This window comes from Bombina bombina, chromosome 3 (genome assembly GCF_027579735.1).
Source record: "Bombina bombina isolate aBomBom1 chromosome 3, aBomBom1.pri, whole genome shotgun sequence".
NCBI classification, from domain to species: Eukaryota; Metazoa; Chordata; class Amphibia; order Anura; family Bombinatoridae; genus Bombina; species Bombina bombina.
Window position 1 is genome coordinate 207,553,074 of NC_069501.1, and position 14,592 is coordinate 207,567,665.

A 14,592-nucleotide genomic window follows, 5' to 3' on the forward strand; every position below is an offset into this window, starting at 1 on the left:
TATTATGATTTTATTTTGTATATATGCATATATGATTATTTTTCTAATAAAAGAATTACAAAACGATCGTCTGGGGTTGTTGTTTCTCTTGTTCAGAGAGGAATTGCCTGGTATTTCGGTGCTGGACTGTCATTGGGCAGGGTCAGACTGATATGCTACAGGATATTTTTTCTCTGTGAAGGGGCATAGTGTGTTAAAAGAACGATCACACTGAGTTGTAATATAAATGAACAGGCATGGAAGTTATTTTAGCTTTAGTTCTATCTCAAGAGTGCTGTTCTCTCTCTCTTCTGATATAGATATATATATAAATACATACACACATATACTGTGTATATATATATATATATATATATATATATATATATATATATATATATATATATATATATAATTTACTGGGCCTTGAAGTCGCTTTGGTTAAGAACCACTGGTTTAGAGGGTAGCTATGTGCTGATTGAACAAAATGTGCATGTAATCCTAGACAATCACATAATGAAATATCGTAGTCTATTTGTAAAAAATTTATTTTTTTCATTTCAAAAAGGAAACTTTTTTTTTCGGAACCTGTCTAAAATGAAGGTTGCAAAAAAGTCTGGAGGATTTAGGTTCTCAGAAGACCTAAATGAACTACTGTAACTATAATAATTGCACTCTGAAGACTTAATTAAAAAATACCATATGCATTTATTAATAAAAAGTATAACAGTGCAATTTGATAAATGCAATAATAAAGCTTTATGAAAAAGTTGGCAATTTCACAATAACAGCAATTTAACAATGAACCATACACCACTAAGACATTATAGAGTTTAGCATCAGAACAGTATTTACTGAGCACTGCTAAACCTCAGAGGAAGGTGTCACACTGTATATAATATCTAACATAATTCATGCACTGAAAACCTATTATCTATCCTGCTAATTTAATACAAATCTTGATATATAAAGTAAACATTGTACTGACAATAAAGCAGAATTATACATTTTACAGAACAGCATAAATTTAAGATAACTAAAAAATAAAAATGTACTCCTACCACTGCAGTATGATACAGTTGTTAGATATATTTCTAGGTGAGAACATTTAATTGCTGAAATCTTAATATGGAGTCTGAAATATTTCTCCAGTTACACTATTAAGAACCCCCAATTGAATCAATTCTACAGGATTGCTACCGACAGAATTATAGTAGCACGGTCACTCCTCACTGTCCGATTGTTTTTCTTACTTTTCCTGCAGCTCTGTTCAAAGCCGTTCTCTTAAAGGGACATGAAAACTAAAATTTCTCTTTCATGATTCAGATAGAACATACAATTTTAAACAACTTTTCAATTTACTTATATTATTTAATTTGCTTCATTCTCTTGGTATCCTTTGTTGAAGGAGCAATAATGTGCTTCTGGGAGCTAGCTGAAAGTCAGTGACAAGAAGAATATATGTACCGCCACTAATCAGCAGCTTCTAAGCCTACCTAGGTATAATTTTCAACAAAGGATACAAAAAGAATGAAACAAAATTGATCATACAAATGAAATGGAAAGTTATTTAAAATGGTGTGCTCTATCTGAATAATGAAAGAAAAAAATTGGATTTCATGCCCCTTAAGTTAACCCCTTACATGTGTCAGTTAGTGAAGCCCTGTATTTTCATAATGAGCATGCCATCTTGGAGCTTAGGTATGTTTTTTTTGCATACATTTTTCAAATACATAGCTCCAGATTCCAATTTGTCAACACATTTAAATTCTGTAGATTGTAAGTTACTACATGAATAGGGCCCTTAATTCCTCTTGTTTGTCAGATTTTGTCTTCTCTTACAAGTTTTGTTGGCGCTTTATAAAGTATAATAATCATAATAATAATAACAGTTTTCCTATAAGGCAGGTCCATTAAAATGAGAGCAAATTCCACAAATCCTAGTGAATTTACTTTCAATATATTATTCTCAAAATTATTTTCCCTCCAGCCTTAACTTTATTTACCTAAGGAGGCAACTTGAATAATATATTTAAACAAAAACCTAAGACACATACTGTAGTAAATATTACAATCTAGGAGAGTAGATGTAAAGTATTATATTTGGATGTGCATAGATTCTGTCAGTTACTGTTTTAATCACAAAAATAGTTTAGCAACTTCAGGGAACTTTCAGATGCAGATGATGGGGCCGATTTATGATGGCCCGAATGGGGCCATCTCGCCCTGTTTCCACGCAAGCCTTTATGGTAGCAGTTAAGCTGCAGCGGTCTTAAGACTCTGAGCGTTGTACTGCAATCAACCCGATCCTATACAATTAGGTTCATTGACACCCTCTGCTAGAGGCCGATTGGCTGCGAATCTGCAGGGGCAGCATTGCACAAGCAGTTCACCAGAACTGCTTGTGCAATGCTGACTGCGGACAGCGTTTGTTGTCTGCATTCAGCGATGTCTGGCGGACATGATATGCTACAGCGTATCATGTCCGCCAGGCATTTGATAATTCGGCCCCGATGTCTCTGTGGGTGTCCTGACATGTCCTTTTTAAACTTATTTTACACAATCAAAAAGAAAAGATCTAAAGAATGTCTTTACAAAGAGCTGAAACTGAGAACATAATCAAATAAAGACATGTTTTTAAGGTACTATATTAAGAAGAATTATACAGTTTGTTTGCCATATAATATAATTGTTTTGCATAAGTGCACAGTCTCTACACCCTCAGCGAATGCAGACCATTCATTCTCTTAAATCAAGACCAATGACAGCATTTCCATTTTTTTTTACTTTTTTTAAGCTTCAAATAATAATGTAAAATTCCTCAGTGCATGATCCTTTAGGTTTACACACAATCTCTTTGCAATAAAAAAGTGGTGGGTTTCACACAAAGGCTTTTTAAGGGTTGTAACTAAACCGCACTTAGCCCCAGGGCAAAGGCTGTGATGGGCCTTACATTTAAACAGTTTAGCCACCAGTCACATAGGAGCAAGAGGAGCTACTTCTATGTGATTGTGATTAGTTATTCCCCTTTGTTTAGTCCACATCATGAGATATGAACTTGTGCAGCCTACCTGCACAAAATATGGTGGCAGGTTTTTCCTTACGGACACAATGTGATGGCCATCTTAAAAATTCTGCCACCATATTTGTAAAGGCAAATCTACACACTTTCCTTACACTGTGAGACCTGTTTTACACCCCACCAGGCCCCCATAAAGCGAAACCAATACTGACTGCATGACCAAATGGGCCCCCTTAAGGTGCAAGGGACCCCTGTAGTTACACCCCTGTTTATATGTAAAGTTGTCGTAAGTTAATAGTTAAGACAAAAAAATTCTATCATGACTTTATAGTGTTGGCTTTTGGAACTTGACATGACCTGCAATATTACAGCATCATATTGCCTTTGTTCCTAAATAAAGTTTTTTTTGTTTCGCTTTGTTTTTGATGACAATGTTATTGTCGAGCTTCTATTCCTTGCATAGTTTCCAATATTTCATTTTCTTCTGTATTTATGAAGAAATGCTGCATAATTTCAGCTCACGCTATCTGGTCAAATGTCTTGTCATCTGAAGGAGTTGTAGAAACTGCATTTAATGGCATTTGTTCCTCCTCTCTTGCTTTTTCCCGAGCTTTTGTAACCCAATGACTCCAACCTACAGAAAATGTAATGAACATGTAGGTATCAGAAAAGAGCACAGTATTACAGCACATCTCAAATGGGTAATCTGAAAACATACATTAGTAAAAATTGTGATTTTTTTTTAAATAAAAAGTGACTGTGTATAATGAAATAACATGAGAAATTTACAAAAACATAATTGCATACTAATCTGTATGTATAATTGAGTAAAATGTTATCGTTTTAAAGGCTTAATCATATTAGACATTTGCATTAGTTTTCAGACAAATGTAAAACAAAGAAACAATAATGTATTCATATTCATTGTATTCATTTGAAAATTATAGGCAGCCCTTTAACAAAAAAAGCAAATGCATGAAAGAAATAAAAAATAATAAATTAATTTGTGCTGTAGGCGATAAAGTGTTTATGGTATGAGGAGTTACAGTGTTATCTTTAATATAGGACAGAATGAATGTTGGGAAAGGGGTGGGTCATACATGGGGCAGGGCATGCAGGAGGGGGGGAATAAGGGGGTGGGCCCTACAAATGCTAAGGGTGACCCTGTGCAATATTTAGGTGGGAACAGCTTCAAAAGTTTACATTTTATACTATTCATTAAAAGTTTTGAAATATCCTTGTAAGTAGATTGATTCTGGTGGTAGGGAATAAGTATGTCAGCTTCACTTTTGTTCTTAGCCCTTTAACTTTAAGTTTAAGCTGCTTTCCAGCTTCTTCTCTGTTGCTATAAGAATGTTTCCAGGGGGGCGGAGCGTGCGGGCGTTCTGAATGGCCGCACCAGCCTAAAGCTCCTGCTGCAGTGGAGACGGAACTCTCCCGTGGGCCATCTATTAACCTCAACAGTGCCCTAAAATTGATACCCAGAGCTTTGGGAAGGACTAGAGAATGTAGTGCTATCACTTACTGGTCCCGGTGTGGACTACAGACCTCGCATTCTGACAACGACATGGGCCGCGGCTGAAGCCTCTCTCGAGTAAGCGCAAGGACAGAGTCCCGAGACCACATATCAGCCCAAGCTCACCTAATCACCTGCAGAGAACACAGCACCTTCACGGACTGCCCAGAGACCGACACGCTGTAACACCCGCTCACTACGGACTTTTACACAGATCCGGTAAGCTGCATCTTTTACAGCACTCACATGGCAGTCGCCATTTTTAATGGGGCATGATAACAGAGACCTCACAACACAGTGAAAGAACCACACACCACCCCAAGCTCCGATAGCATTACTCATTTCCTCATGAGAAGCATTGATCTAGACAAATTCACAATACAGCACTAAAGGCACTACTTATTTTATTATGCAAAGAGAACAAGCTGTATGATTGTACAGGTCTGATTTACTCCATTTTGCTAGAGATGCACAGGCTCACTATCACGCTGCCTGATAAGCATAACAGAAGGAGGTGAAAGGGGTAAAAAGAAAAGCGGAGACAAAAGTTTATTTCAAGTGCAAATCTATCTCAACCATGTCGCAGCGCAGGGTCACAAAACCTGACAAAGCCTTAAAATCCACATCTACATCGGGAGCTGTAAACTCCTTTTTCAAAAAGACAGATAGCACAAAAAAGAAAAATGATATGCCACAGGCCTCTAGCGAAGATGAAGATTTATGTGAAAGCCCACACGCTCAAGAGCCCTTGACATCACCTTCTAACCCACATTTACATCTTAAAGAAGCACCTGTAACATTTAAAGCTATGGAGGACTTAATTGACCAGGTGAAATTATGCATAAAAGCTGAGTGTGCGGACCTAAAAAGGGACATTAATGAGCTTGGATTTAGAGTGGAGACATTGGAAGATGATTGGGAAGAAATTACTAAGGAAATGGCAGAAATGTCACACTCCATAGAGGCCCAGCAATCACAAATCCTTGATTTAGAAAATAAGCTTGATGATGTCGAAAATAGGGCACGCAGAAATAACCTCCGAATACGCGGAATCCCTGAATCAATCAAAGGCGAAGATATTTCAGAATACTTACAAAACCTGTTTCAGTCTCTGGCAATTTCTAACCAACGTGTGATTGAACCCATACCTTTGGAGAGAGCACATAGATCTCTGCGGCCGAAGCCAAACGATAATCAACCTCCAAGGGACATTATAATCTGTTTCCTGAGCTATAAGGACAGAGAGAAAATTCTACAATTGTCTAGAACACAACCACATTTCTCTTATATGGGTGCAAAGGTCCAAATCTTTCAGGACTTGTCCACTAGAACGCTGCAACTCAGAAAGGGATTTACCATCCTTACCTCCCACCTAAGAACTCTACAGATCCCTTACAGATGGGGATTTCCCGTATCGCTGCAAATTATTAAAAATGGAAAACGTCATGAGTGCAGCTCCCCAGTAAAAATTGAAGATTTTTGTAGACTGCTGGACATTCCTATTCCAGAAACCACCACTCCTCAGCCCGAGACACGCAAACTACCACAACCAAAACCTCAGAGACGTCTCTGGTCCGAAATAGTTGACAAGAAAAACAGGAAAAAGATATGCCCAGATCCCTCCACCTCAATGGATAACACATGAGCGAATCTACCCTTGCTTTGAAGTCCTATCAGTAATTCGGATTCAAGTTAACACTGAATCTTAGTTGTGCAATCGTGCACCAGTTATGGAAGTTATATTTGTGATATCTCTCATTCCTTCTTGTTTGCTTGAAGGATTACAGAATGAAGAACTGACCGATTGTGTCCCCCCCACAGCGGACACGATCAGCCTTGACCTGGACTAACTACAAGTACCCTGAGGTCGTGAGTATAAGTAGTTAGATGCCATGATGGGACACTGTTGAATGACTATATAATGAGCTATTTCTCATCTTGTTTGTCTGTGAGCTCATCTACCTCAGACTTTTACTATATATTTGTTTTTTTTTTTCTTTTTGCTTTTTTATGCCTATGTGACATCGTGGGTAACATGTTAAGAGATGTGTAATATACTGTGATGCGCCCTCTTACAGGGCATCGGTTCATGTTGATGTCTTTGTTCTTATGTCTCTCACCCTCGGCCTGTCGGGGGAGTTCCGTCATACTGTACTCATCCCCCTACTCAATCCTTCTACTTTATTCCCTAATTGTTTCTACCACCTATCTTCTTCTCACTTGCCTACCCCCCTTCTCTCCTTTCTTTTTTCTTTCTTTCCTCCTTTCTTTCTTTTCCCCTCCCCCCTTACAGTTCAAGGAGTACCTGTTACAAGTTTTCATTTGTTGAAATAGTTATACCATTCAAGTGTACTAGATAGTGAAGTATTTATCAGAGTGCATATTATAACAGGGTTGGTTTACTTCATATTTATTGTTGAAAACAAAAGCACACCTCCATAAGTTTAGACGTTAACGCTAAGGGTCAAATGCCTGAACAAAACCAGCCTAGTCAATTTCGGTTAGCCACACAAAATGTTAAGGGTTTCCTGTCCCCTCAAAAACGCTCTATAGCATTTCACGACTTCCACCGCAAGAAAGTTGACATTATTATGACACAAGAGACTCACTTTAAAAAGACCAATGAGCCCAGACTTTCGCAGTTATATTATGATCAGCATTTTCTAAGTTCTGGCCCGACGAAACATAATGGCGTATGTATCTCTTTCAAGAAGGGTACCTCATTCACTCTACTAGACAAGTACACTGACGCAGAGGGGCGGATTTTAATTCTGACAGGTCTTTACTTTGGTAGACCCATTACACTGGTAAATATATATGCACCTATCCGCCCCAGATCTTCATTTTTCCGCAAGGTCATCAATCATATTTTAGATATCTCAAAAGGCCCAGTTTTCCTAGGTGGAGACTTTAACTTCCCAATCAACCCCACACTAGACACCTCCACAGGCCGCTCCTATATGCAAAACTCGCAGATAAAAGCTAACTGGCAGGCTATACGCAATATACCCATGTTTGACACCTGGAGAGTGACACACCCAACTACAAAAGACTTTACATTCTTCTCTAATCCACAACGCTCATACACACGCCTTGATTATATATTATGCGAACAACGAACACTACCCTCACTATACAGCTCTAGACTTTTTCACACTGCCTGGTCAGATCATAGTATGGTGTGTACAAATTTTTTATGGTCGGCTAAACCACAATTTTTGCAACATTGGAGACTAAGTGACCAGATTTTCTTAGACCCATTGATCACAACTGATATAGAAGAAAAGACAACTGAGTTTTTCACTTTTAATACCCCCTCAGCCACCTCAGCAACCAATAATTGGGAAGCATATAAATGCTATATAAGGGGGGTGATAATGGGGCACACGCATAGACAACGTAAGCAAAGAGAGAGCCAACTTAATTCATTAACCTCCAACTTTAACAAGTGTGAAAACGACCTAAAACAGAACCCTCAATCTCAACTTCTCCTACAGAAATCCCAACAGGCCAGGGAAGACCTACACCACTACCTAATTAAACATGCGCATATGAGAGCCATAGCCTCCGAATCAAAATTCTTTGTTGAGGGGGGAACTTCCGGGTGGCGGCCATGACAGGTCGCAAGAGTGTTAGTCTCTTCAACCTACAATTATAATCTGTTTAAAATCCTCATCCTAACACTGCATCGTCTACATTGCTTGATCAAAGGTGCACCACTGAAGCAAGCTCTATCATATAATACCACTATCTTTTGGTCTAGCTATTAAATCCAGCACGCCGGAGTGAAACAAAGGTTGCGGCCTACCATCTAATACCCCCCCGGCGGGACACCTCGGTGCTCCTGTCGTTAAGAGACAGTGATTCCCCGCAAGGCACTGCTTGACTATACTTTGAGTAGACAACGCATCTATCTATCGCAACCTTGCTCTTCACATCTGCCTAGCGCCTATCATCTAACTCGCATGCTGGAGATTCCAGCGTATTTCTTTAAAGAGTTAAGCCGCTTACTGTGCTGAATGCAAAGCTCTGGGAGAGTGCTAGCGCAATACACGGTATCCTGACCAGTGTGCTGACCGGACAACATGGACATGAAGAATGCCACTGACGTGTTGCAAGTGCTGCGCAACCTACTCTCGAACCACCATGCGGCCTTAGAGGAAAAGATGGCTACCGCATTTAGCCTCAGAGGCTCCATGACATCCCAGCGAGTTATTCCAGCCAGACCTATTTTGGTGATGTGTGTGGGTGATAGCGCTTTGGGGCCCCAGCGCTTCAAACCTCCTCTAACCAAAATGAATGTCTCGCGCACTACCGCAGGATCTGTGACTGGTGATGTGGCCGTTACAGAGGTGAATACCGAACGGATCATCGTTGGTTCTGCAGCCGATGCAGGACGCCGCGGGGGAGATACAGCAGCGACTCAATCAGCCTTTCTATCAGCTGGGGAACATGTAGCTGCGGAGACCCCTGTGAAACACTCATTCCGAGATTGCGGAGGTACATGGGCACGAATGCAGAGGTCCTCAGTGTCTTTGAAAGTCTTGAAAACCCCTTATTACACAGATGAGTGGTTATTCACCTGGGATACTATGCAGGAACAGGGACGATATCCTTTTACCACTACCTTTGTCTGGCTTAGACTTTGGGGGACCAGGCAACCAACTGATAAAGAGGACTATCTCAGGGGGACTCGCACTGGAGTAGGTTAGACCGGTCCCTAACTGTGTTTAAATAGACTCACATTAAATATTTTATATGCAGCTATAGTTTGTTTGTGAGTTCCTACTTTATCACCATTAGTGTTTAGAACGATTGATACAGCCTAAATTTCTTAGTAGTTCTTTGACCTTGTTGTTGTTTTATTTTCAAATGTATACTAGTTGCATCCTCTTTTCATAACTGTACTTTGGCTTGCATGGGAATATTTCTCCTCATAGCATGTATCTATTTTTCCACAAATATGTACTACTGTCATTATAGAACTATTGTGCTATGTTGTGCAGCTTGCGGCCGAGGCTGTGCACTATGCATATAGTTACATAGCCAGCTTTTATATTTAACAGAGTACCTGGAATAATATTTAGTTTAAGGTGAGACTGCCCATATAAGTAATTCCAAATATACTGCTTTTGTTACAACAGATTCCCAAGTTATGCAATCAGGCACAGTTTATTCTTGCTCATGCTAGGTTGTTCCATAAAATGTCATGCAAATTGTTCCTCTCTCTTAACTGGTTAGTACAGAAAATTTATACCTCAGCCTAGGTTAGTAGCATTAATCTGAAATAAATGTGATAAAATAATAAACAAAGGATGAAGACTAACAAAGTGTACTATAATATAAACTAAATACTCATAAAAAGTTCTTATAAGGATATGTGTGTGATTTTCGGAATCTTCAATCTTCTATTTTCTTTTGATCCTCATATAAAAAGAGAGAAAGAGATGCCACATAGCGTGATTCTGTGATTATTCAGAATGCAGAATGCGTGTTTACAAATGCTTACTCACATGAGATGGAGCTATAGCCTAGCTCAGGTTTATGTGCACACCCGATATTATACTGTTGGGTAAACAGTTGCTTGAACCGGATTTTAGTAAAAAAGATTTATTAAAATACAAGTGTAAAAAGCGTCACAAGAGCTGCAAGGAACACCAAATATACATAGGGTTGGCAATACAATTAAGTAATTGCTCGCATTGAGCTTATACACAGTACTAGAAACCTTGGTAAGGAGTGCAGAAACTTAACCACACAACCTTTCCATTCAGAGTCCAGCATATGTTGCTCTCCTTACTGGTGTGCAGATTCTTGGAAAGACGCCAAGGGTAAGAAACAATGTATCCGACGTACGTTTCGCAAAGGAGCTTTTTCAAGGAATGGTGTGCGCATGTCTGAAAGTCTTATTTGAGTGTTTCTGATTTATTAAACCGGATATCCGGTATTGAGTCCTCCATTTTGAAAGTGGGCATATTTCTGGTTATTCCTTCTTATACTGCCGATAATTGTACACAGGAATCATAGGTACTATTTCTATATATATGAGTTAAGGGCAATAATGGTTTACATCAATTAACATATATAAACGTCCTAATCATATTTTATTAAGACAATATTCGCTAGCAGGTCTAATACATAGCGTATCGTTATATGACATTTGAGGATTATTGTGTGGCACATCGGCTTAAATCACATTATTCATCACTTGTACTTTCATATTACTTATCCATAACAAGAATATACATGTTTAAACTAAACATCACAAGGAATTAACCTTTAAGAAATATCTACACAGTATATATATAGATTAAATTTCCCACAACTAGTACTATTTGGTAACCTTCTCAGGCTGTATAAAGCAACATGTCCTCTTCAATCAGACACAGAGTTTTATCAGGATATCGATAATTTTTATATTATCTGATTTCACTATAAAGATATAAAATACTGAGGGAATTTTATAATAATGGGGGCTGAGTTATATTTTTATAAGAAATGATGTAACTCAAAATCCTTGTTAAGGCCGTTCGGTATGAAACTATCCATAATATGGATCCATTTCATCTCAAGCCGACCCAATTGATTTTGTACATCACCTCCTCTCCAGCTATATTCTACCTTCCTAATACCAAGGAAGTCAAGGTCTTCTATTCTCCTATTGTGTATTCTATCGAAATGTGCTGATAATGAGTGTTTTTGGAGGCCTTTTTCTATGTTGTAAATATGCTCATTTAGTCTGATTTTCAGAAGCCTAGAGGTACGACCAATGTAAATTAAATTGCACGAGCATCTTAATAGATATATTACGTTCTTACTGTTACATGTGATGAACTGATTAATATCATAAGTCTTATTGCCATCAGCAGAGTGGAATATGTTACAAGCTCTTGGTCCCTTTTTCATTTTTTTGCAAGCATTACAAAACTGACATCTTCTGAAGCCTGCTTGTGGAGAGGATAACCAGTTAGTATTAGGGTTTATTCTTTCCACTTTTGTTATATTATGTGAAAGTTGTAATTTTAAATTAGGTACCTTTTTAAAGATTATGTTTGGTTTATCCTCTATAATTTCCGACATACTTGGGTCTCTAAAGAGAATACCCCAATGTTTCTGTATAATGTCTCTGACTTCTTTACTCTGAGTACTATGTTGTAGAATAAGTCTACTTGCTGTTTTTGTGTTGTTTAATGCCGATATCCCTTTATCTCTTTGTTTGTAATGTAATAATTCTTTCCTATCTAGTTTTGCAACTTCCTCTATTTTTTCCTCTAGGAAGGCTTTAGGATAGTTTTTTTCTTTAAATCTATCTTTTAATACTTTCGCTTGAGTCTGAAAAACAGTTTCGTCTTTACAGTTGCGTCTCAGACGAACAAATTGCCCCTTTGGTATATTCTTTAACCAATGTTTCTGGTGACAGCTGTCAAGACTGATATAATTGTTCACATCGATACTTTTAAAAAAATTTTTTGTTTTCAGTGTATTGTCCTCTATGTAGATTTCCAAGTCGAGAAATTCTACCTTAGTATTACTATGGGTCCATGTTAATACTATGTTGAACTCATTGTTTGCCAGATATTTTTTAAATTCGTCCAACTGACATTCTGTTCCTGACCAGATCAGGAACAGGTCGTCTATGTAACGACGATAGGACACCAGATATTGCGCCCAGGGGGAATTATAGATGTAGATGTTTTCCCAATTAGCCATATATAAATTGGCGTAGCTGGGCGCAAATCTGGTGCGCCCAGCTACGCCAATTTATATATGGCTAATTGGGAAAACATCTACATCTATAATTCCCCCTGGGCGCAATATCTGGTGTCCTATCGTCGTTACATAGACGACCTGTTCCTGATCTGGTCAGGAACAGAATGTCAGTTGGACGAATTTAAAAAATATCTGGCAAACAATGAGTTCAACATAGTATTAACATGGACCCATAGTAATACTAAGGTAGAATTTCTCGACTTGGAAATCTACATAGAGGACAATACACTGAAAACAAAATTTTTTTTTAAAAGTATCGATGTGAACAATTATATCAGTCTTGACAGCTGTCACCAGAAACATTGGTTAAAGAATATACCAAAGGGGCAATTTGTTCGTCTGAGACGCAACTGTAAAGACGAAACTGTTTTTCAGACTCAAGCGAAAGTATTAAAAGATAGATTTAAAGAAAAAAACTATCCTAAAGCCTTCCTAGAGGAAAAAATAGAGGAAGTTGCAAAACTAGATAGGAAAGAATTATTACATTACAAACAAAGAGATAAAGGGATATCGGCATTAAACAACACAAAAACAGCAAGTAGACTTATTCTACAACATAGTACTCAGAGTAAAGAAGTCAGAGACATTATACAGAAACATTGGGGTATTCTCTTTAGAGACCCAAGTATGTCGGAAATTATAGAGGATAAACCAAACATAATCTTTAAAAAGGTACCTAATTTAAAATTACAACTTTCACATAATATAACAAAAGTGGAAAGAATAAACCCTAATACTAACTGGTTATCCTCTCCACAAGCAGGCTTCAGAAGATGTCAGTTTTGTAATGCTTGCAAAAAAATGAAAAAGGGACCAAGAGCTTGTAACATATTCCACTCTGCTGATGGCAATAAGACTTATGATATTAATCAGTTCATCACATGTAACAGTAAGAACGTAATATATCTATTAAGATGCTCGTGCAATTTAATTTACATTGGTCGTACCTCTAGGCTTCTGAAAATCAGACTAAATGAGCATATTTACAACATAGAAAAAGGCCTCCAAAAACACTCATTATCAGCACATTTCGATAGAATACACAATAGGAGAATAGAAGACCTTGACTTCCTTGGTATTAGGAAGGTAGAATATAGCTGGAGAGGAGGTGATGTACAAAATCAATTGGGTCGGCTTGAGATGAAATGGATCCATATTATGGATAGTTTCATACCGAACGGCCTTAACAAGGATTTTGAGTTACATCATTTCTTATAAAAATATAACTCAGCCCCCATTATTATAAAATTCCCTCAGTATTTTATATCTTTATAGTGAAATCAGATAATATAAAAATTATCGATATCCTGATAAAACTCTGTGTCTGATTGAAGAGGACATGTTGCTTTATACAGCCTGAGAAGGTTACCAAATAGTACTAGTTGTGGGAAATTTAATCTATATATATACTGTGTAGATATTTCTTAAAGGTTAATTCCTTGTGATGTTTAGTTTAAACATGTATATTCTTGTTATGGATAAGTAATATGAAAGTACAAGTGATGAATAATGTGATTTAAGCCGATGTGCCACACAATAATCCTCAAATGTCATATAACGATACGCTATGTATTAGACCTGCTAGCGAATATTGTCTTAATAAAATATGATTAGGACGTTTATATATGTTAATTGATGTAAACCATTATTGCCCTTAACTCATATATATAGAAATAGTACCTATGATTCCTGTGTACAATTATCGGCAGTATAAGAAGGAATAACCAGAAATATGCCCACTTTCAAAATGGAGGACTCAATACCGGATATCCGGTTTAATAAATCAGAAACACTCAAATAAGACTTTCAGACATGCGCACACCATTCCTTGAAAAAGCTCCTTTGCAAAACGTACGTCGGATACATTGTTTCTTACCCTTGGCGTCTTTCCAAGAATCTGCACACCAGTAAGGAGAGCAACATATGCTGGACTCTGAATGGAAAGGTTGTGTGGTTAAGTTTCTGCACTCCTTACCAAGGTTTCTAGTACTGTGTATAAGCTCAATGCGAGCAATTACTTAATTGTATTGCCAACCCTATGTATATTTGGTGTTCCTTGCAGCTCTTGTGACGCTTTTTACACTTGTATTTTAATAAATCTTTTTTACTAAAATCCGGTTCAAGCAACTGTTTACCCAACAGTATAATATCGGGTGTGCGCATAAACCTGAGCTAGGCTATAGCTCCATCTCATGTGAGTAAGCATTTGTAAACACGCATTCTGCATTCTGAATAATCACAGAATCACGCTATGTGGCATCTCTTTCTCTCTTTTTATATGAGGATCAAAAGAAAATAGAAGATT

At 37.7% G+C, this 14,592-nt stretch overlaps 1 protein-coding gene across 2 annotated transcripts in view; it reads right to left on the bottom strand.

Annotated features, from left to right (window-relative positions):
• Positions 1-667: 667 nt before the first annotated feature.
• LOC128653055 (transient receptor potential cation channel subfamily V member 1) overlaps positions 668-14,592 on the bottom strand; it is a 133,093-nt gene continuing 119,168 nt past the window's right edge. For both annotated transcript variants that reach the window (XM_053706107.1, XM_053706106.1), the window contains one exon: positions 668-3,635. In XM_053706107.1, coding sequence (XP_053562082.1) covers positions 3,520-3,635 — 116 coding nt within the window. In that variant the 3' untranslated portion in view covers positions 668-3,519. The remainder of the gene's footprint in view (positions 3,636-14,592) is intronic.